Consider the following 23,713-nt stretch of genomic DNA (forward strand, 5'->3'; position numbering starts at 1 on the left):
GACAACATTCCCTGGCAAGCTCACAAATAATAATATTTGGGCAGCTGACCAATTTTGTAACAAGAAGACATTCTACATCTTAAAAGTACAACACAGACGTCTAGTTAAACAATGAAAGTTTGAGGAATGTGCGAGTTTGGCAATGAATACGAATGTTTATTGCAGCTCAATAGACAGTTATTATAAGCATGCAGTGCAAACTTGACGGCTGCATGTACAAGTGTGAGTATAGACAACAGTGTTGCTGGTGTGCATTATTAACTAGATACAGTGTGTTTTACTACGACATTGACAGCTTTAAAGAAGTTGAGGTTAATAACTGGTCGAAGCGATTATCAAATCAAGAGTTAATATAGCTACGCAGATCAGTTAGCATTGTATACAAAATGGCAGAGAGGTGCTCACCAGTGGTTGACATGACAATAGAAGAGGCCCTAGAAATAATGGAAGCTATGATGGATCTGCTTAAGGTACGTATATAAGAAATAACTGTTAGTGAACAAATGTAACCCAAGCAGTTACGTATAAGTATAATATACAAGTTTCACCACACAGATGCATGTCAAGCGCTTTAGCCGATTAAGAATTTGAACACAAAGCAACTAATTTTAAAGACATTAACTCAGCAATAATGCACAGAAACTTTTGAGATTATTCTATAGCACAAACTGACTTCTTACCTCTAATAGATAATTATAGTTATCGTACACGATATAATATAATTATAACGTATAGCGCAAAATTTTCGAGGTTGTCGTGCACGAAATCTATAATGTGTAAATATTAAAGGCGTGGCTTCCAGTAACCAATCAACCCACGAACGTTATGCAACGAAATGCTTTTAGAGGCCTTTCTACAAAAAAATATAGTGCCTCGAACATTTTGCACTATATATACAGGTATACTGAAATAAATTTTATGTTAGTGACCATTTTCAGCAAAAGTTGCCTGTAAGGTGCGGCCTACGAGTACCGGAGATAGTACTAGGAGGGTCGCTAGGCACAAGGACAGAGTTACCAGAACAATACGATGCTGACATCATCATATACTCACCAGGTATATATATACCATGCAGAGGCTTATTACCATAACCACCTGTTTTTTCAAGCAGTTAAAAGAGTTTTGTCGACAATTTAACTCTGCATATAGCTACATTTCAACACTAACCCTCTCACAGACATCACAATTAAGGAGGTGATAAGGAATGGCTATGGACTCTGGCTAAACCAGATCAATCAGTTAATGCACTCGGAGAAAGACCTAGCTGAGGGGTTCGAATTCCATGCCCTCACAGACAAGGGGTTGCAATTCACATTTGAGGGGATTGAGATTGAGATTATGGTCAGTCCAAATTGGAGAAAGCCAGCTGACTTCTACACCTTCCTAGAGACTTTGAGACCAGCACACAGAAAATTGTGAGTTGGTACTAATTGGCAGGTAATTTATTATTACGCTTTGGTCTGTCTTTGTATAGGTTTACTCAGTGTGCTGCAAAATGGCAGATCCAGTTTCTAAAAAATCAAGCTACTCGGGTGAGAAAGAGACCGTTTACTATACTATAGGTGTCTTATAATTATGTGAAAGTATAGGAGACGTTTTAGTCTTGCTTACAAGCATGATTATGAGAAAGCAGTTCTGCCATTACAGATAATTTCATTAATACATAAAAAAAGTATCATCACTATGATTATAATAAAATTAATGCAGTGTGAGTTTTGTTGTTTATCCCATTTAGAGAGGTAATTTTTGTCGTGAGTTCATTCGTCGAGCAAAGGCATGGCGTGCGCTCAAGTGGAGGCAGTGTACGGGGGGACGAGGGAGGCCCTCCTCCTATCTGCTCTCCCTCCTGGTCATCCACGCCTACGAGAATGCTCACAAGACACTGGGCGTGTTCTCCACACTCAGTCCAGAGACACTAGCACAACAGTGAGTGGGCGGGTAGAGAGGTAACCAAGGGTACAATGGGCACAATGTACATCAATGAGTGGGTGAATAAGGGAGGTATATATAGCTAAGTACATGCATGCATGTACAGTTAGTGGGCAGGTAAGGAAGTAACTATGAGAGCATAGTATATATATAGGCCTAGCTAATAATTACATAAATCGAAAACATACAACTGTATAATATATATAATTTATATACAACATAATTATATACATTGCCTATAAATTATATTTCTGCAACTTTAAGTGCTATAATTATAGCTGATTACTAAAAAGTATTAATAAATAAACAAATTGTTTATACAATGTACATACGGTAGCAATCACTGATTTGCACCAACTGCATGTAATGAAATTACTTGCAGTGCCACAGAAGAGCTAAAGAGTATTGTATACAACTGTGACAAAGTCAAGTGAGTTATAGCCCGTTTTTCATTTAACATAAAGGCGACAAGCTGTTGCTATAACAGTATATAAAGTGGAACCTCGGCTACTCGACTTGTCATATTTTCACCACGATATAATCATGTTTAACTAATAATCAGAAAATGAGCGAGTCCATTAAATAATCTATATCTCTGGAAATTAAGGTGTCTGGATAATCAAGTGAAGTACAACCTGTGCCTTAATCTTATAAGTGAACCAAGCTCTTTCTACAGTAAAATTTGTAGACGTTTGCCTTGGCTAGTTATTGTAGCAGGATAGACTCACTTAATCAAATTGATAATCATTGCACAACTGAACTTTACATAAGATCAACTGCTGTTACATAGTTCCTATGACATCATACATGACATCATACACTGTTATATTATAAATAGTACCAACTGTCACAAAATTAATCCCCCCCCACGCACGCACGCACACACACACACATACACACATGCAGCATATACTGGGAGCAGTGCTACGCTATAAAGCAGTACCCTACCCTAGTTCCCCCGAGGGCACCTCGCATCATTGACCCGGCTAACCCCACACATAATCTGTACCTTACAGGGCTCGCAAATTTTGAGCCCTACAAAAGGTGTGGAGAATATGACACTGGGACGGGGGATTGGAGTTCTCTAATCAGAAACATTGGAACGCTAGACTTAAGTAAACCAGTAGAATGAATATAATTATCACAGCGTAATTGTGTCTATAACTATTCTATCAAAAAAATTAACATACGAATAGGGGCGTTTCACCATGCAGTATACGTGGGTGTGATTTTAATATAGAAAATATTAGCCTGCATGCATGGGGGCCAGACCTTTTCTCAGAGGGGAGAGCGGCCGAGGGGCAAGAGAAGAAAAGGCCTGGAGACTCTTGCAGCAGTCCATGTACCTACATGCTCTTGGAATGTCAATAATTAATTAAAACTTGTGATATTGGAGGTTGTAAAGAAGGAGTAGATGTAGCAATACTCTCATTTCGTATTCAAGAGGCAATACTCGCATTTATTTGGGTTAAAAATCACAAGACATAGGATATGCATTTCATTGGCTCTGCATGGCCACATTCTGCAGAGCACACGGAAATGCTGCAAGAGTCTCCAGACCTAATCCTAGGGCTTACAGGACAATGGCATGATATAAACAGATATAATTATAATTATATATAATCATTATCTATCTACATATTCACCTACAACGTAAATACATGCAAGAGACTGAGTCGAGTCGCAGCCAGTAGGCTACTCAGTGGCTGCGAGTAGCTAGCTAGCGAGTTTAAGAGTATGGTAAAGTCAAAACTAACATTTAGTAACGAGTATTAAGCTTATAGATCTATACATACACAGTATACAGTGTGAAGGCATGATCTCAGTCATGGAATAATAGTATAAATTGTCAGTACAGTTTGATCCCTAAAAACTCCTTTCCATTCAATACCAGATGACATCCACCGCCGTTCTTTAGAAACTTGTCAGACACTGAGTGGCTATATAGGTATCCACCATGGGATGACTGGACAAGAGCCAGGAGAATCAGAGCTTTCATGAGCTTCATCTAGACTCGCAAGCCGTCACTGTTCGCCTGCAACAGTGACGGCTTGCGAGTCTAAGCTTCATGAGCTCGATAATCGATCATGCACGGGAAGCCATCTTTGAGTAATAAAATTGAAAGGTCAAGTTTGGAATATTCCTGTAATAAAGTGAGTGAAGTGCCGTAAAACCTCTATTTAAGGCGACCCTCTAAATATGCAACATTTGGAAACTCTACTTTCGCAAAACGTAATTATTAAAAAGTGTCGCCTTAAATCGAGGTCTTACGGTGTATCGAAATATCAAAGTTTGTATCCTTCTGACAAGAAACAAGAGCAGTGCATAGCAGATTATATGAATGGCAGAGCAAACAGCATGATCACCAATTGTAAGGAATTGTATTTGAAGGTGCATCTGGAACACGGTGAAACAATAAAACAAGCTATATATATATAGAGGCTTCATGGTGGACAAAGTAGAAACACACAAAGTTACATGCAGCTATAAAATTATTAAGATTAAAATAAACATGGTCTATACATAATTATAATTATTATACACTGTTTCGGATGTGTCTACGGGATTTAGAATGCAAAGCACTGCTGTAGTACCCCGAGCGTAGCGAGTGTATTACAAGTGCCTGGCTCTATAAAAATGTAGCAAAAGTCAAATATAAGGTATAAGGTCAGCACCCCCCTAAATGTCTCTAGCTAAGGTAAGCTTTCACTAGACTGAAAAATGAACTCTCCACTAGCAAAGGTTAATCGCACTGTCCACTAGCTAAGGTCAACTCTCTACTATCGAAGGTCACCGTATACTGTTCGCTAGCAAAGGTTAATCGTACTCTCTGGGCCACTGTACAATACAAATTCGATTCACATGCAACGTAGATATACACAAGCTGATTCAAAGGGAAAAAGCATGAGCGTACAAAAGTGACAAGACAGTGGAACCCAATGAGCCAAACTCATATATTTCATCTCCTTGCTAGCACACTCCAAGAGTATCACGGGGACTGTAGGGAAAGTTCAGCTGTTTTTACAAAGTGTGAGGGCCGGTATAATTATGGCCTCTTCCTAGAGTTTATATATAATCAATAGTGTACATGAACTGCATGTGTACCAAAAATCACCACTAGCCTAGTATAACCTATGTCCTATAACCTATGTCATTATTCAGTTGTGTGCTGTGTTTATGTCTGCGTCTAAATTTTGTCTATGTCCCATTTTTTGGAAAAAATCAGACACCTGATGCCTGGCCATGCTGGAAAAGACGGTTTGAACAATTTTAAGAAGCATCAGGCCTTGCAGGAGAGTCACAGTCCAAATTTTAACAAGTCAATACATTCTTTACTGCCTATAAGAGAAGAAGCGGAGACAGTCCTAGTGTTCACTAATATTACTGCTGAGGAGCGAAGACAGTATGCTGCAGTAGTGGAAAAATGTGAGGAGTTTTTCCAAGTTTACGCAAGAACATCATTTTTGAAAAAGCTAGGTTCAACCGGAACCAACAAGCAGGAGAGACAGCGGAGCAGTACAATATGGCACTCTACACCCCTTGCCGAAAGCTGTGAATATGGTGAGACAAAGGATGAGATGATTAGAAATCGCTTATAGTAGTGGGCATCAGAGACAATACACTCTCAGAGAAGTTACAGATGGACCCAGCACTCACACTGGAATCAGCCACGATTCGCCAGAGAGAGGCAGTACATGAACAAAAAAATAACTCTTAAACAAGAAGAAGGAGCTGGTAATATCGATTTGTTAAAACGGAAATCAACCTATGGTCAAGGAAAAGGTCCTCCACGTAACCCCAAGAAAGTTAAACGAGGACAGCCAAAACAGAACAGTTTGGGGGATAAATGCCGTCGCTGTGGATGAGAGAAGCATTCCTGAGACGAGTGTCCCATGCACAAAAGACGCAGAATGTCATCACTGTAAGCGCAGAGGTCACTACAGTGTAGCTAGTTGCTACAAAAAATCCCTTTCAAGTGTCCAACAAGAAGAAGAGAGCAGTTTTTCAGACACCTCATTCCTGGATGCGGTCACACAACAAGAGAAGGAGAGCTGGACAGCTAACCTCAAAGTCAATGACAAAGAGATACCATTTAAGATTGACACAGGAGCCGAGGTCACTGCCATTACAATTGAGACATACATTACCAGGAGAGCAAAGACCAGACAAATAACGTACTGTCTGGTCCAACACAACAATCACTAGTATAGTAGTAAAAGGACAAATCACATGTGATCTCACTCTGGGTGCCAGGCGAGCCAGACAGAAACTATTCGTCGTCGATCATCTCAAAACCAACCTTCTTGGCTTACCTACTATCAAAGCTCTAAAAATGATTGCCAGAATGGGTTAAGTCCAGGCAACCGATTGGTTTCACCAAGGTATTCAAAGGACTCAGGTACGCTGTCAAGGGAATACGAAATTAACTTGGAACCTGATTGCGAAACCACACGTAATTTACACCCCAAGACACGTGCCCCTACTATTACAACCAAAGGTCCAGTAGTTGCTTAAACGAATGGAAAAGGCAGGAATGATATCAGAGCCGACACGTGGTGCGCAGGTATGGTTGTGACACCTAAAAAGAACGGAAACCTCCGTATCCGTATCTGTCGATCTCAAGCCACTTGTGAGACTAGAAGTCCACCCACTGCCTACCGTCGACGAGACCTTAGCACAGATAACAGGAGCGAAAATCTTCTCCAAACTAGCAGCTTTTGGCAGACACCCCTAGCTCCCTCGTCGTGGCTACTAACCACGTTCATCACTCCAATAGGACGCTACTGCTTCAATAAACTTCCATTTGGTATTTGCAGTGCACCAGAAGTGCTCCAACGCTGCATGAACAAGATTCTATAGTAGGCCTACCGGGAGTATAGTATGTCAGATCGACGACATATTGGTGTTTGGGAGCACCCAAGAGGAACACGACACGAATCTGGAAACGTATTGAGAAAGCCCATGCATGTATATACACTCAGCAAAGAGAAATGCGAGTACAACATGACTACAATCACATTCTTAGGACACATGGTTGGCCCGGACGGTGTCAAAGCATACCCAAAGGAAGCGGAAGCAATTGAAAAAATGAACCCTCCAACCAACACGTCGAAGCTTCGAAGATTCCTAGGAATGGTAAACCAACTGGGTGGAAAATTTCGAGGGTGTAAATTTTCGTGCAATTGTCTTATTTGGAAAATTTCGCGGGTAGTAAATTTCGTGGAGTTAGGGTGTGGCACTATCTCGCATGCGTATACGAAGCCTTCCATGGGTTTAATTTTCGTGTTCTGCAGCCACCCACGAAAAACGCGAAATTAAAAACACCTCGAAATGTTCTACCCGTACGGTATACTGTACCGCAAGAGTAGAGGAGAGTTTCACAGAATAATTATAGGGGCATAATTTCTTGTGTTCAAATCAGAATTAAAGACAAAGTATTCTTTGTTGTTGAAAGTGATTAGACTGTGGTTTCTTACTATAATTATTATTAGACTGTAGTTTTGTCATTCTATTAATAGACTAATATTATGTTATGTCATTATTTGTTTTGTATCTAGAATATTCTGCTGTAAAAATAGTGTGTTGATATAACTGTGAAAATCAGCACTTGTACCTAGTGCATGCAATGTCTAGGTTACCTAGGCTGTATATCTCACTATGGCTGAAGAACGAAAATGGGAGAGAAAACTTGAAGAACAGAGCCACAGGTATTCCGAGGAACAAAAAATTACGGCAGCTACTTTCGAGCATGTCGATGAACCTCAGCCGACTGGTCGTTTCAAAGTGGATGATGCTAGAGCATTGGTGATTAAAACAGTTATGAAAGCAACAGAAAGAGTAAGGGCTTAAAATACCAAGCTACCGTATATTATAGCTGGTTATTTTCAAGACACGAAATTTCCAGGTTTTCGAGGATTGACCCAGAAACACGAAAATTGGTTTACATCCAGTTTAAACCTATCTACTGTAGGGGTGTGGTCATTTGAACCTCTATCCTAGAAATAAAATCCTTGAAATGTTTTATTTGGGCAATCCGCGAAAATAGCCTGCTATGCGATATTATAATACTGTATATAATTATAGAGAGTCATAATTATATATAAATACACACTCATTATGTCAATTTGCGTATGCTGCATAATTATATAGAGAGAGTTTCAAAAGGAATGCGGTATTTTAAAGACTAAATTATATGAGGGTGGATCAGTCAAACAAGGTACAGCTGTACCTGGATGCTTTGACATTGACCTGGTGCTTTTCTCTAAAGGTAATTTAAATAAACCGGCCATTGTACCTCTCCCTGCATGGCTTATTGGCTTTATTCTAAACACAGATTTGAAATCGATAGATTGCATTAAAAACAAAGGCTATCCTGAGACACTTGAAAAAGTTGACGAGTATTTCGAGAAACAATTCCAAGAAAAGTATCACTGTGAAGATAAACAAGGAGTAACAGTGAAGTTCACATACAAATTGACTGATGATCGTAAAATCACAGTGAAGCTAAGCTTCTCCTGCTACTGGGACCCTGGTAAGCCTGAAGAGCTTTTTGATATGCTTGAAACAATCGACTCACATGAGATAAGAGAACTGTAAGTGATAATAACCATAATCCTATATAATTATACAGTATAGACTCTTGTTAATCCGATCACCCTTGGGCCCGGCCGACAGTGCAGTTTTGGCTGCAATAACGATGTGGCTGCGTTTCAGAAAGTATATAGCCACAGCTAAATAGCCACTTTGATAATGAATCACTTTGTTCTCTATTTATGCTATTGTTCGGGTATATAATTGGCCTAGAGCACGCGATGTGCCAGAATAATTATGCCTCGGTGCGCATGCGCAAGTGAGGTATACGGTAGTGTGTTTATGTGTGTGTGTAGACTGTTTCAGCTGCTCAAGGATCAATGAAATGCAAGTAAGAGTTTCTATAGGCTTCTAGTCATGTTTTCTTGGCTTAATTGGTATTTGTGGATTTGCAAAACAAAGCTTCATTCTCGAGTTATGCCTAGTTTTGCTTATACTTGGAATGCCATTGCAGCCTTTTCAGAAGAAGAGTCCGTAGCAAAACTTGTTCACCAGTGTTGCTACTCTACTTAGTAGTTAGCTCTGCACTAGTATTGGTAGCTGCAAGAGTGAGAAGAGGGCTACAAGGCTCTGCTGACTTTTTTTTTTTTGCTGTTTTATATATCGACTTAAATTTTTTCGTGCTATCGCGCGACCTGAGCACCCTTCTACTGATATTCCTAGAAACGCCACTGCTTTCTCATGGCAGAGTTCAAGTTTATGCAGGTGAAAATAACTTTTGATGACAAATTGTTATGCCTCGGTGCGCATGCGCAAGCGAAGTATACGGTAGTGTGTGTGTGTGTGTGTGTGTGTGTGTGTGTGTGTGCGTGCGTGTCTGTTTGTCTGTCTGTCTGTGTGTGTATAGACTGCTACAGCTGCTCAAGGATCAATGAAGTGCAAGTAAGAGTTTCTATAGGCTTCTAGTTATGTTTTCTTGGATTTTAATTCGTGGATTGGCAAAATAATGCTTCGTTCTATAGAGTTATGCCTATACTTGGAATGCCTTTTCAGAAGAGCACGTATATATAGCCAAATTTATTTCAATGAGTGTTGCTACTCTACTTAGTAGTTAGCTCTGCACTATAGAACGCTAGCTATTGGTAGCTGCAAGAGTGAGAAGAGAGCTGCAAGGCTCTGCTGATGGCAGCCATTAATTTTAGACTTGAACTTTGGCATCGATCGTTTTTAACAACAATCATGGTCGATCATTACCCACTCTTTGAGTTTGCATGCATCAATGAAGAATGTTTATTATGTGTATAAAATTAAGCTTTATGTTATGTAGCTTTGGCATCTCCACCGAGGCATCAGCACCTGCGGTGCTTTCATTGAATTAGCTGGAGCTAATAAACGCCACTCTTGAACAGTGGCCTCTCTCGAATTGTAGCCTCCTCTTCCAGTAAAATGAAACATTTAGTATATAGCCACGGCTCCTGCATGATCAAGCATATACGGTAATACTATATATAGGACAGCCAGAAGTGACCAATATAAAAGAATATAGCGAGTTGGCTGCGTTTTGAGCAATATACAACATAATAATAATGATCAAGCTAGCAATCGGAGCCAAATGAAGCGACCGGTATATTGAGGTGACCGTATTTCAGAGAGCCAGATTAGCGAGAGTCTATACTTACTGTATATAATGTATACGGTTACCTCATGTATGAGATATGACCATGCATGCTTTGAATAATTATACTCCGACCTATGCACAGAATTATATATACATGCAGGTTCATTCCTGGTACATTCAAAATGCAGTCTGACTTTATTAAGTGTGTGGATCCTGAAAATCACCCTAGAGGAAATCATAGGACCTGCCAAAACGTAAAAATTATACCTAGAATCATGCAGTTAGTTTGCGAGTGAAGAAAATGAGCCAAATCAGATCAGCAGAAAATGTGACCCTTTGCAAGCTACCATGCAGCATAATATCAGGAGTGTATGAAGAGGAGTATCCAACTGTAGCAGTTGTAGTGTAAACCATGTTTCGGTACCAGTATGTCATACTGCGTCACTATCAGACCGCATCTTAAGTGGGTGCGTAGAATTAGTTAAAAATGATATCAGCATACACGCATGTGGTTTGTACCTCCAAGCCCACATTTATGCATGGCTAACAGTTTACACAACTACAAGTGTTAGTGACGGATTCAATCCGAAATATAGAATGGAATGTGCATGGGAGTCGCATACTCCTCTTCATACACTCCTGATAATATATACCAGAGATTTTGCGATTTTATTTTTTTGAAGTGACAAAAAATTGCACATGTTTGATGCTCATAAATATTCTAGTGATACGGATGTACGTAAAAATGACATACCGTATAGCGGGTAATTTTCGTGGGGTAATGTATTCATTATTTTCGTGGGCAAGCTGGCCTCCACAAATAACGTAGGCGTGGCTTACGGGAACATAGGAATGCAGACAGGCAACAAGACTAAATGAAATTTTTACTCACGAAAACCACCGTTTCTCAATTAAGTTGAACGATTTTTTACCCCACGAAAATTACCCGCTATATACAGTATAATTATACATGCATTGTTATACAGATACATCATCTGATTAAAAGGGCAAAAAAGTGGAGAAACAAACAAGATTGGACAGTCCACACTGAACATGGAGATCTACATGGCGAGCCTGGCTCCTATCTCATTTCCTTGCTAGTGATCACAGCACACTTTCATGTCGAAGAGAAGTTCGGGGAATACGGGTCCAAAACACAGCATTTTAGGCAGTATACAGCCAGGTATATAACCCTTTATAATGTTTATATATATCTGTCTGTCTTGACATCTGAGGTTGTACGAGTGTACCTAACAAAAGTCATGAATTATATAGAGTGACTGATGAATTCAAGAGAATTGTTAAGCAGATAGGAGAAAAAGAAGACTTTGGGTGAGCTAGTACCGTATCTGGAGTTCTGTGATGTTATTTTCGTATGAAACCCTATATATAGGCATGGTTTACCGGAATGCATGTATAATGATGCAAAAGAAATTTTTAGTCACAAAAAGTACCGCTGTTCAATTTTTTTACCCCATGAAAATTACTTAGGGTGACATAAAATTATTTTCACCATTGTCAAACGTAGACTTTTCTGCGATTTCAAGTACTGTTTAGTTCATTTTGCTGGTATTAAATTCTGCTAAAAGTTGTGAAATCACAGTGTTTGTAATTAATTACTCGTAATAATTTTATGTGGTTTCTATAATCATTCCCGAGTACACATTTTTGCGATTTTACTCTCATCCGCAGAATTAGCAGAAATTAATACCCAATTTTATGTCACTTTTAAGTACAGTAGAACCTAGCTAATCTGGACCCTTTTTAAAGTTCGAAGACCGGACAAAAAATAATATTAAACTGAAAAGAAGAGGGCTGTAGAATAGACTACTGCACATGCGCACTTTATTAATAAACTGCTCAATATACCTCACTGAATACAATGGCTATACTGCAAAGAAAACGAAAAGAGCTCACAAGACTCGCTGTATATTGGAGAGAAAGTTGAGATAAAATTAGCTAGCAGCTTAATTCCTTCTGGCCACAGTAATATCACACGCATGCATTTGAGTGTTCTTTGTTAATGATACTTAATGACATCCGAAATTTTCATGTATATTTGAATGGGGGTTTGGTCCTGCTCATTCAGATTAGCGAGGTTCTACTGTATATATATATATATATATAAAGTCCTTTATAGCGCTTTGTTTTCGAGGAGCACAATTTTTAAGGTTGAAGCCAATCCGCGGAAACTGCATTTTAGCTCCTCAAAAGTAAAGTACCTTACATTATTGAAACAATAATTGATATGAAGCACTATAATGATGACATACATGTACCTTGCATGCACTATTACTCTTAATAGTCCAGTGCCTTTCAAAGCTAAAGACTCTGGGCTAAAGATGATCCGAGAGAAGTACTCTCACCTCCTTCCTGCTCCGTGGTGGCTGATTGACCCGGCCAATCCTGCCAACAATGTGTACATCAGTGGCATGTCTGGTTGGAGGAAGGACAAAGGATGGCAGGAATTTGCTACGAAGGTGGACAACATTGACCTCACCATAGACGTCCAGCAGCAGTAGACACTTTACAAAGTGCTGCTATACATAATAATTATAGGATATTCCAACAGCTGCATGCATATTTGTAACCTTAGCTATATACTTACGCATGCATCAGTGTTTGTATAATTATGGACCAGTGCATGCAACTGTGTATATATTATCTATATGCTTCGGTGCGCATGCGTAAGCGAGGTATACGGTAGTGTGTTTGTGTGTGTCTGTGCAGAGTGCTACAGCTGCTCAAGGATCAATAAGTGCAAGTAAGAGTTTCTAGTCACGTTTTCTTCGAGTCAATAATGCTTTGTTCTCGAGTTATGCCTAGTTTTGCTTACTTAATTGGAATGCAAGGCCTCGGGGAAGTAGAACCGAGCGGGGGAGAAGACATTAAAAAACGATGGGAGATATTTGCAAAGAAAATTAAAACACTTAATCTTGTGATGAACATCACATAGGTCATTTATTAGCGATGTCAGACCGATTTTCATTTTTGCTATTTCTAACTCCTATGTATTACTATCTCTTTTGAACACTCTAGGCAAACCAGAAAAACTGCACTGGATTTGGTCAAGCAAATGCAGAGATACAGCGTTTTGAAGAACACTAGTCAGGGAAAAATTCGTACAAAAATTTACCGCATTTTAATGTACTTGGGCGGGACTTATGAAATTTGTTGTTAATACCGGAAATGATCTTAAAGTTAGCATATCTGCTGAACCGCTTGGTCTATTCTCTTTTAAAAAAGTATGAAATGGACACTCAGGACTCAGGAGTTAACATTATAACCATTTGATATCTATTATGAAGTTTATAATGTTTCTGTAATGTATATCTTTATGATGTCCCTATAATAGTATCAAGAGTGCATAAGAGAAGAGTGTCGAACTACTGATACTTCTACACAAACACTGTGCACAAAGTAACGTGACATCCTGTCAATTGCACGTGAGCAACTCGCAATTGATGACGTTTGCGCATAATTACGCAACGCACAAAAGTTGTTAATAGTGAGTAAACAGTGCAAGTGAAGAGGATCAACTCGACTATTGTCTCTATTTAGATGATTTTTGTGAAGAGATCGTCTCCTATCAGTGTGCAGTGAGCAGCTCCACAAGCTCTGAACGTTGAACGGGAACAACTAGCTAGAATTGTTCGATTACCACACCCCTAAAAACGTCACGGTTAACATTTACTAGGAGATTACTAGTAAATTTACAATACTTTATCACGTGCGAGTCATGTTACTTTGTGCACAGTGTTTGTGTAGAAGTATCAGTAGTTCGACACTCTTCTCTTCTTATGCACTCTTGATAGTATGATGTCTCCTGCTTCAGAGAGTTCTTTTGGATTTAAAGTAACCATGCTATCTTTTCAGTATATTGTATCATGTTTCAGAACTCTCATCAATGTCCACCTTACGCTTGTATCTGTTTCTTGATCTTTATAAGCAACTTTTCTGTCAATTTCATTTGGTCTAAATAATTCGTTTTTAGTGTGATGTAGATTTAAGGCTATACAACTATAAATCTATGATACAACTCTGTTGACAGCTTCTAATTAATACAGTAGATTACTCTTGTCTTTTTTGTGTGCAAATTGAATCAGTTCTTGTAGTTTTGGTAGATTACATTGTTGTCCCTGGAATTCTCTCCAATCTTTCTTGTTTCTTTTCAACAGAGGCTTTCAGATTGCTTCAATAATTACTTTCAGTAACTTCTAAGAACTTCTAAGAAATAAATACAGCTATTGGTACACTTGGCTTGATTTTACTGCATTTCTATTCTCAGCTCCACCCATCTATCCATGCAATATGTGATTCCGAAAGAAATAAAAGCTTATTGTAGCAACTTTTTGCATAATCTGGAGAGAGTTAGAGATGAAAGACATGCTCACTTGTGTTTTTGTTCATTTTCATGTTTGGTTGCCAAAATGATGATCACCTTTGAGAAAAAATCACACACAAAACAAGCATCAAATGCTAAAATCATAAAAAACTGTTATAAAAATCAAATTCTACGCTATTTTTTACCCCTGGGAACAGCTGTTGTTTGCTAGACTCTTCCAGGGCTTGCGGAAAGCCCTTCTTGTTCACTCACTTTCTGGTTCCGTTTTTTACCATTGAATTACTGTACGAAAATACGCCCACGCACTACTTCCGGTCTGACATCTCTACATTTATATAGTATGTTATACTGTTATGTCATTTAGCCTTACAAGCACATGTCTCAATGCAGCTATACCTATACAGTGCCTTTAGTCTAGAGAGTAATTTTGCTCCTATATAAATATTTTGTGATTAGAATATTTCTAAGAAATTCTGCTGTTACCATTGTGTAGGAAAAATCAAATATTCAAAAATATTTCTATGGCAACCAAAGGTGATGGGTATGTGGTGCTTTATATAACGCCAACATAATTATTTCTATAGTGGACAATCGCTTAGCAATGGAAAAGACCAATCGTCGTCGGAAGGTCTGGAACTCTGGCACAACATTCCTGAGAATAGTTTGCTTAACATAATTTATATTATAATTTTGTTTAGCCTACGTAAGTACACACACTAATCACTACTCCATTACTAAGTTGTTTTTTGAGTGTCTTTTCGCTTAGCAATGGAGTTAAAGTAAACTTGTCGGCTAAGATATTTTTCACAACATGAAATTGTCTATCTTCTGGTAGCAGCAACTTCATTGAAAACGAGGTTAGATCGTAAGTACTCTGTTTCTGTGACGTCAAGGACAAACCGCGATGGTAATAATGTTATACTGGCTTGTAATCTATGAATTTCCTGACTAAGAATCGTGTGGGCAGTGACCAATACCTACCACAATGTTAACGAAGCCATTTCACAGATGTATTGATGTCAATAAAACATCCCTCCAAGATGGCTGCTCCACACACAGTATATAGATAGAAAAAGTAGCACTTAGCTATCCACAGCCTCATTGAAGTGTTTTCACACTCTTAGCTGGGCATATGCATGCAAAGTAAATACATTTACACCAACAAGTGAGAGAACATATTTACTCTAGGCTATAAAGGCACTCTACTGTATAATCATAGATAAAAGAGAGAAATGGATAGGAAACATTTAGCGCCTCGAAAACTATCCGTGTTTTGCCCTGGGTTTAATCGAGGCCGCCAACTGTACATTTAAAAAAAATGGCCAAAAACACAAAAAAGAGACAACTGATTGTCTTACTGTCAGTGTGAGAATCCTGCTGCTAAACTTTTACTTCTGTTTAATACTTGAGGCTATATGACACACAGTACACTACTTATTTAGGTTGTTCTAGCTGTATTATAGGTGTTATTGGTACAGAAACTTCCTAAGTAGTGAAAGCAATGTTTCTGTACCTCTAAGCAATCCCAAAAAATTTCCTGTTATTTCCAAATGATATAGCTACCTAGTATAAAGGGACATTAAATTGAAGTTGTAGGGAGACTTGGAAAGGTCTGAATTTTCCAAAACAGCCGTAGAAGTAGTTCTCCTGGGGGTAGGGAGCGAAACACGGCTGTATCTTAGCTCAGTGTACGTATTTTATATGCAGCTTATGGGAACACGTGATCCGTTTCCAATCCATTTCTCTCTTTTATCTATGGTATATAGATCTAATATGATGTTTACTATCTCAGGTAGGTTCAGGACTGGGACCTCCCGATTGAATAGTCTGCACAAACCTTTGAACTACCTACTACACTAAAAATTTCGAGCTGAAAGGAAGGTTTATACCTCCGGAATTAGAACTAAAAAAGATAAGTAATTTTTTACACACAAAACATATTAAAAATCGTGGGCGTGGCTGCGTTTTAGCTGATTCAGCAATAATTGCTGGTCCCAGTCCTTAACCTACTGAGATCTGAGATGACTATATAATCAGCGTGCAATTACCTGTTGAGTAATTATACACGCTGTCAATGACAACGTAATGTTTTGAATAACGGCCACGGCTGAATGTTAAGAAAACTGCAGAGAACTTCATCATAAACGATTAGAAATCAATAGTATGGTACTCGTGCAATAAGTACTCAACAAGCACTGTATGGCAAGGTTAATAGCACTCGGCTACGACTCTAGAAGCCTTGACATTGCTTATTAATCCTATATTACACTATTAACCATACTATACTTATTGACAGCCTAACATAATCCAAAAACTATAAGCAATGCACATGCACACACAAATCCAGAGTGAACTATAACAGTATGATAGATACCATGCACAATACAGTAGAGCCTCGCTAATCCGGACCTTTTTTAGTCTGAAACCTCGCAAATCTGGCAAACTGAAAGAGGAGGGGCTGTCAGTAAAATAGACTACTGCGCATGCACAATCTAACTTAATTGCTTTGCTGAATCAGAACTGCTCAAAACATTGGTCACTGCAAAGAAAACGAAGAGCCAGAGAGCTCACAAGACTCACTGTATTGGAGAGAAAGTTGAGATAAAAGACTATTCTAGCTAGCAGCTTCCCTTCTGGCCACAGTACATATGTACATTCGTTACTGATATTCATAATCAATTACCGTTAATCCGGAAATGTCATGTATTCAGATATAGGCTCTGGTCCGGCTCTATTCTGATTAGCGAGGTTCTACTGCATGTACTGATTATGCAGTTACCAAAAAACTCGACATGGCCATATACATAATTAATTGACAACTGATAATCAGTACATGCATGCAGTAGAACCTCGCTAATCAGAATAGAGCCGGACCAGAGCCTATCTGAATACATGACATTTCCGGATTAACGGTAATTGATTATGAACAGAAGTTAACTATCTATGGGCTGCCATAGCGGTGAAGCTGTGATAGATTGAAGTTTCCACAGGGTGTCATATAGGATTTTGAAGTGTAGAGGGGGGAAATAAGAAAAGTAACCAGAACATTTTGCTAAAAAAAGGTCAACTGTTATTTTAATACCCTATATGTAAAATTGCCAGCTATGGACACTCAGTCATAAAACTTGTACCTGAATGCAAAAAAGGGGGGGGATTGGAGCTAGGGGGGTATCCCCCTTTCCCCCCGTATGACACCCTGTTCCAACATAATATAATTATACCCCGGAATCATAGATCTATCAAGCCAAAATTCGTAGGAAAACTGAGCATGGTGCAAGATCTTACTTAGCTACATAATACCGTATAGCGCGAAATTTTCGAGGCACTTATATTTCGTGGATTGGCCTCTAAAAGCCATTTCGTTGCACAATGTTCGCGGAATGACTGCTTACCGGAAGCCACGCCTTTAAATATTTGCATGATAGCAGATAATTCTTATTAACGAACACTTTTCGTGGACTTAATTTTCGTGTAGAATTCCAACCCACGAAATCCGCGAAAATTAAGCCCCTCGAAAATTTCGCGCTATACGGTAGCTACATAAAACTGGATGTGTGAACATTATGTTATAGATAGTACATGGGCATGAGGTATCTATGTGTTATAGTGTCCCATATCACGAGGGCTTTGCCCGAGGGATGAGGGACACTATAACCATAGATACCGAATACACATGTGCTAACTGATTTAGATCCCACTTTTCATTGGCTGCCTCAGGCAAGAAGTGTATCTATAAAAGCAGCAAGCCTTAGCAACAACTTTATTTTTGAAAATGTCCTGTTCTGACAAGCTAGATGATTTCTGCTTCTCTGCTAATTGCATTGGCCTTGCTTCAACATTGGAAAACTAGTGACTCCACCTTGTGCAGGAAGCGCTCTGCAACAAATGAGCCCAGCCTCCTCTTTTCTCTGCACTCAAGCCCCACCCACCCCAGCTCAAGCTTCTCTTCTGATCTGTACGGCTAGCCTGTAGCTAGCAAGGAACAGCTTGCAGCAATGCTACAGTGCACTATCGTTCCCAAAAAGACACAGGAGTCTACTGAAGTAAACAATTTGAAACATGGCTGCAGGATAGAAACAGAAGTCAGGAGGACGAAGTTGACAAAATAATGCTACAAGTTGAAGACATGCTTTCATGCTTGTGACAATGGACCCAGAACTGTTAAAATCATTGGCTCTTAGTGTTCCTCGTAGAGACAAGAAAAGATACTGGGGAACTCTACCATCAACCCAGCAAACGCTATAGAAACTGGTAGTGAAAAAACTGAACAGCCATATAGCTAATTATCATGCAGCTACAGCTATTATTATTTCTGTACATTCAAAAAATTATATACTTGTACTTTATACCCTCAAGCTTATAATTCCCTGGGAAACTATGAGATTATGGCTCATAATTCCCTGCTAAACACACACAAGTGGGATCTAAAATTATTATAGAGCAAGACGTTATTTAAATGTTATTACCGTATGCATTAACACATTAGGTAAGGTCATTAACCAGACATCCATAACTAAGATCAACAGCTACAGCTAGCTAAAGCGATACACATGCATGCACTACACAAGGCCATGTGACAATGTCACTGGCTCTAGCTGGCAGTACCAATAATAATATGAGAAACAGCACCTAGGAGCAAAGCTAGTAGAGTGAGGGCTCCAATCAAAGATGTAACAGCATTATTTTGTGAAAAGACAGAGTGCACTGTTTTTCTGCTCTAGCAGTCTACTCTGGACATAAGCATATCTGAAGTATACCTTGGAGGGTCCCTGGGGCAAGAGACAAGTCTGCCTGCATGCACATTTTGTTGATCTATGCATCTATTCACCAAGTACGAACTACACTGAGAACAAATGCAGCATTCATGCTATAATCATGTTGTGCATTAGCATTATTATATATCCATGCTAACCCTATACAAAGGCTCACACACAGACTGAGAATATTGTTAATCTATAATTGTACATGTACTATATACTTTGTTATTACCCGAGCCCATACTGCGGCCACAGCAAGTATAGTAGTTCGTTGGTTTATCTGTTTGTAATTTCTGAGCCTGCTCACCTGGATGCCATAGCGGTGGGTTTACAGCGTGCATGGATAGCCTTCACATATAACAAGTTATTGGTTTTAAAAGTAGTATATTTTGGTTCGTTGTCGAATAAAAGTGAGCAAAATCTAACTTGCTCATTAGTTGGCTAGCTAGCTACACTATATATATACATGCAGCCTTTATTCGAGGTACGTATTTTCAGCTGAAGCTAGGGATCCTTAGAAATAATGGAAGTCTGGGGTCCCTAAGTAGAAAGCTAGAATTGTGGTTTGTTGCTCTTTTAGCCTCAAAACATAATAATAACTATAGCCCCATAATTATATCTAAAACTCCAGGCTTTTTTCCTAACTTTGCTGTGATCCTAGTCCACAATGAATGTGTCATACGGCGTATGATACACTACTAAAACTCTGTTCTCAAAAGTTTCAGCATGCCTCTAGCTCCTGTAATATTTTCTGCTTAGCCAGTATTGTACAACACTATTTTGGTTGGTATAGATCTTTATTATTCATGTCATCAGCCGAGGGTTAGCACTTCAGTGCTCTATATCTTATGCATTTTGGCATCTTTCTATACAGGTCTGCATCCGAGCAGGAAGGAATCTGAGGAGCGCACGCATGCAGTACAAATTTATATTACTATAGGCAGAACAATCAAGTGCCTATATATAAGGCACTCGATTACAGACATACAGAACATTGAGAGGTTGTACCACGGCTGGCGTTTCGAAACCTCTAACCTGAACATTGATTTACAACTCACTCTTTAATGAAAGAAATAAAATTTAGAGGATTTGTACAGCTATCTCAAAGGAATGCAATCAAAGAGCAGGAAAATGTGCACGTCTCCTATTTCTATTGTTGTATATTATAATTATTATACTTCCTCTACTATACACACATGAAGTCAGGTTTTGCTGTGGACTATTCAAGTATAAGACCACAACAAGTACGAAATTATTACATTGTATAAAATTATACAGCATGTCACATGATATTTATTTACAGGTAAAAACGCTCATAAAAAGATTTAAGGCATGGAGAAACAGAACATGGGACAAGCAGAAAAATGGTTACCCCAAATTCTACCTTTTGTATATGCTCGCACTGATATATCCTACGAACATGCACCTGTTGAGTTAGCACAGGCAGAATCACTAGAAGAACTGGTAAAATGGTGGGTGGGCTCTTGATTTAGAAAAGTTTCCATGCTCGTTTTTCTCTAGGGATAAGCTGGTGAAGAATATTGCTAAAAATCTAGACCTATATAGAGTGTCACTGAGTTGCTTTACCATTTACTATGCTATATGTATAATATTATACAGTGCAACGTATGCACCGGTTGCATGAGTTAGCCCGCACAGAATCAGGGAAATTAGGAACTGAAAAAATGGTGGATGGTCTGCTATTGATACTATGGACATGCAGATATTCTTTTCACTTGCTTATAGAATTATGACCAAGGATATCAAGAAGCTGGTGAAGAGTGTTGCTATAAACGTACAACAATGTGTATGTACCACATAACGTATACTAGCTATAGACAACAAAAATTGCAATTGCATTAGCCAAGTAATATGCACTTCTTAATTCCTTCATTATACAGGCAAGGAGCACCAAAAACTCAGTGATACGTTTAGAGATCGAAATCCTCACATAATTGTATATACATTTATACATCCAAATAATTGTGTATACAGACACACACAATATAGCTACAACGCTCTTAGACTATCAATACAGCATTCACGTCCTTGGATATAAGTACAGCGGTACGTACACGAGAAGCCATGATCATTGACCTGTCTATAACCCGTACAAGAACCTCTACAAACATGCATGGCGTCTGTCAGATTGAGCCACAAAAGAGAGACTCGTTTCCCAAGAGATGGCAGCTGTTTCTCGGAGAGATCCATCTTATACACATCTAACTGTTGACTTTTAATCATTCTTCTCTTGGATCCTGTGTACATTTATAACATTTACAAGAACAAGATTAAGGGTGACCTGCTGACTCAATAACAAAAGTTCCAAGAATGAATGATTATTCGATCTTTTTTGTTTACTGCATGCAGACAACGTTATTCATATTTCTCAGGTAACGTGCACAATGCATGCGTGATTTTCATTAGAGCAACGTACACACCCATAATCACTACTATATAAGAGTAATGGTCCTGACTATCTATGCACAAAGCATCCTATATAGTTCTAATACAACACCAAACGAAATGGCACTAGAACTGGCGGCAAAAGTGGAGCATGTACTAAGATCGGTAAGATCAACTACCGTATAATATTATATGCAAGTGTTTTTGGCGATTTGGCAAATCAGGTGAGGTTTTCCAAATTTGTCAAAATAAAAAAAAAATGTTGTCAAATATAGCGTACACTATAAGCAATTTCCAAATGTGTAGCAAGCCGTGCAGAGCAGAATCGGAATAACTATTTCTGAGGTTGTTCTCGGAGGATCAGTGGCTTATGGAACCGCAGTCCAGGGGAACTATGATGTGGATTTGGTTGCATTCTCACCAAGTCAGTGACTGATATTACAACAGCACAACAAACTAGAACACATGCACGTACATATCACATAATAACTATAATTATATGTATAATTCTATGTACATGCATAGCATCACATTTTTAAATCAGACATACATGCATGTATTTAACACAAAGTTGTGTTCAATTAGTCTTCTTAAATCAGGTCTTCACCCAAAACAAGGGAAAGTGTCTGAAGATGGGTACAGCACAATACTAGCCAAACTCAAGATATACCTTCTATATAGAGCACCTAACTGGGAGATATGTACCCCAAGAAATGGAGAAGCAATTTCATGGTTGGCGCTTTACTGCTAACTACTTGCAAGTTGATTTGCAGATCAGCCCTCAATGGGAGGACCCTAACCTGGAAGACATGTATTCCTACATGAGAGACATGCATCCGGACAGGAGAATCTTGTATATAGCTATATAATTATACCTAAAGCTATTATATATGAATGCATTATATACGTACAGGTTTTCTTGTGGAACAGCCAAGTACAAAAACTCCTTAATGGAGGGCCAGCCGAGAAGGGTAACTATACTAAAGTATATACTAGGTGCATGTATATATTGTCTATAGCAACAATTAATAATTAATCTACCTGCAGGCAAAGATACTTATCAAAAGAATCAAAGTGTGGAGAGACTCCATTTGGGATGGAAAAGTCAATGGATGCCCAAAGTCTTTCTTTCTTAGCATTCTTGTGCTCATCTCCTATCATCGAGCTCCACAGCATCTACTCAGTGATGCAACTCCATTGAAAACCCTTGCAAAATGGTAATTAAACTCTAAGCTCCGTATAATATATACTAAAACTCTTACTAAACTATTGAATAATACATTGTACAGGGTGGCAAGAGATATACAGGAACTTGTGCAACATATTCGAATGGACCCAAACCTGGAGTAAGTCGAAATCAGAGTTCTATACAGCTATATAGTATTACCATGACAACCCCTATAGCCTCCATGTTCCCGGGGAGAACCAAGTGATTATGAGAAAGTATAGTCACTGCCTTCCTGACAAGCCACGCATCATCGACCCGGTCAACCCCTTCAAGAACTTCTACAAACAGGGTCTCTGTCAGATTGAGCCTCAAAAGAGCGACTGCAAGGCACGAGTGACAGTTACTATAGGCACGGACGAGTGATAATCATCAGTATCCATGGGATAATGCTTAGCAACCAAAATGCAGGTTAAATCTGCGCATGCGCGACATGCGATTGCTTTGTCAACCTGAAGGATGTGTATATAGCAACAAAATAGAGTTTCTCCCAGTTGAAGACGAGTTTAAGAGAAAGAAGACGGCTAGCTAAAAGACAAAGAAATAAGACTCTATATAGAACACCAGGAGAGCTTGCAGAAGGCTACTAAAAGATTTGTAGAGAAGTTATACTTTACTGTATCAGAAATATAAAGTAAATTCATTGCGACCATTACTTTAGAAAGTCAGAATTTATATTTTATTCACTATGCATTTATATATTATATTTCCCTCCTACTACACTTTTGCCATGTAGTCTAGTGGGGTTTAACTGTCATAAATTGGCACCTCAGGGCTACAAGGGAAAATATGGCTCAGAAATTGGCACCTCAAGCATATGCAGTAAAAATAAATTAATGGTGTTTTCGATGAATGAAAATGTCTTGCATGAGAAACAAAATGTCATAAATGAAAACATAGAG

General features: G+C 38.8%; 4 protein-coding genes across 6 annotated transcripts in view; 3 read left to right on the forward strand and 1 right to left on the reverse strand.

Annotated features, from left to right (window-relative positions):
- The window catches only part of LOC135339652 (serine/threonine-protein phosphatase 6 regulatory ankyrin repeat subunit B-like), a gene marked incomplete in the record, with an annotated part of 1,209,744 nt that overhangs the window by 1,143,597 nt on the left and 42,434 nt on the right, over window positions 1–23,713 (reverse strand).
- LOC135339753 (2'-5'-oligoadenylate synthase 1-like) lies at window positions 55–3,072 on the forward strand. 2 transcript variants are annotated; one of them, XM_064536016.1, is made up of 7 exons: window positions 55–470; window positions 939–1,056; window positions 1,178–1,415; window positions 1,475–1,532; window positions 1,736–1,926; window positions 2,312–2,359; window positions 2,836–3,072. In XM_064536016.1, the coding sequence occupies exons 1-7, from the start codon at window positions 387–389 to the stop codon at window positions 3,059–3,061; spliced, it is 963 nt and encodes a 320-aa protein (XP_064392086.1). In that variant the 5' UTR covers window positions 55–386; the 3' UTR covers window positions 3,062–3,072. The 2 variants fall into 2 exon arrangements, with proteins under 2 accessions (XP_064392086.1, XP_064392087.1); XM_064536017.1 differs by lacking the exon at window positions 2,312–2,359.
- LOC135340567 (uncharacterized) lies at window positions 7,472–13,871 on the forward strand. Its single transcript, XM_064536926.1, has 7 exons — window positions 7,472–7,767; window positions 8,080–8,197; window positions 8,264–8,522; window positions 10,239–10,332; window positions 11,065–11,261; window positions 11,354–11,410; window positions 12,384–13,871. Exons 1-7 carry the CDS (start codon window positions 7,588–7,590, stop codon window positions 12,598–12,600), a joined length of 1,122 nt encoding a protein of 373 aa, XP_064392996.1. The 5' UTR covers window positions 7,472–7,587; the 3' UTR covers window positions 12,601–13,871.
- On the forward strand, window positions 21,640–23,417 carry LOC135340559 (uncharacterized). 2 transcript variants are annotated; one of them, XM_064536915.1, is made up of 7 exons: window positions 21,640–21,751; window positions 21,893–22,010; window positions 22,186–22,439; window positions 22,500–22,557; window positions 22,634–22,803; window positions 22,876–22,932; window positions 22,991–23,417. In XM_064536915.1, the coding sequence occupies exons 3-7, from the start codon at window positions 22,300–22,302 to the stop codon at window positions 23,175–23,177; spliced, it is 612 nt and encodes a 203-aa protein (XP_064392985.1). In that variant the 5' UTR covers window positions 21,640–21,751; window positions 21,893–22,010; window positions 22,186–22,299; the 3' UTR covers window positions 23,178–23,417. The 2 variants fall into 2 exon arrangements, with proteins under 2 accessions (XP_064392985.1, XP_064392986.1); XM_064536916.1 differs by having other exon boundaries at window positions 21,671–22,010.

Source organism: Halichondria panicea, chromosome 8, assembly GCF_963675165.1.
Source record: "Halichondria panicea chromosome 8, odHalPani1.1, whole genome shotgun sequence".
NCBI lineage: Eukaryota > Metazoa > Porifera > Demospongiae > Suberitida > Halichondriidae > Halichondria > Halichondria panicea.

Coding starts and splice junctions, on each gene's coding strand:
- LOC135339753 (XM_064536016.1), top strand. CDS start 387: ATGGCAGAGAGGTGCTCACCAGTGGTTGACATGACAATAGAAGAGGCC. Junction 1,927..2,311: donor CCAGAGACACTAGCACAACA/GTGAGTGGGCGG, acceptor AATTACTTGCAG/TGCCACAGAAGAGCTAAAGA. Junction 2,360..2,835: donor TACAACTGTGACAAAGTCAA/GTGAGTTATAGC, acceptor ACACACATGCAG/CATATACTGGGAGCAGTGCT.
- LOC135340567 (XM_064536926.1), top strand. CDS start 7,588: ATGGCTGAAGAACGAAAATGGGAGAGAAAACTTGAAGAACAGAGCCAC. Junction 8,198..8,263: donor CCTGGTGCTTTTCTCTAAAG/GTAATTTAAATA, acceptor TTCTAAACACAG/ATTTGAAATCGATAGATTGC. Junction 11,262..11,353: donor TTTAGGCAGTATACAGCCAG/GTATATAACCCT, acceptor TGAATTATATAG/AGTGACTGATGAATTCAAGA.
- LOC135340559 (XM_064536915.1), top strand. CDS start 22,300: ATGGAGAAGCAATTTCATGGTTGGCGCTTTACTGCTAACTACTTGCAA. Junction 22,440..22,499: donor CATCCGGACAGGAGAATCTT/GTATATAGCTAT, acceptor ATATACGTACAG/GTTTTCTTGTGGAACAGCCA. Junction 22,933..22,990: donor CGAATGGACCCAAACCTGGA/GTAAGTCGAAAT, acceptor CAACCCCTATAG/CCTCCATGTTCCCGGGGAGA.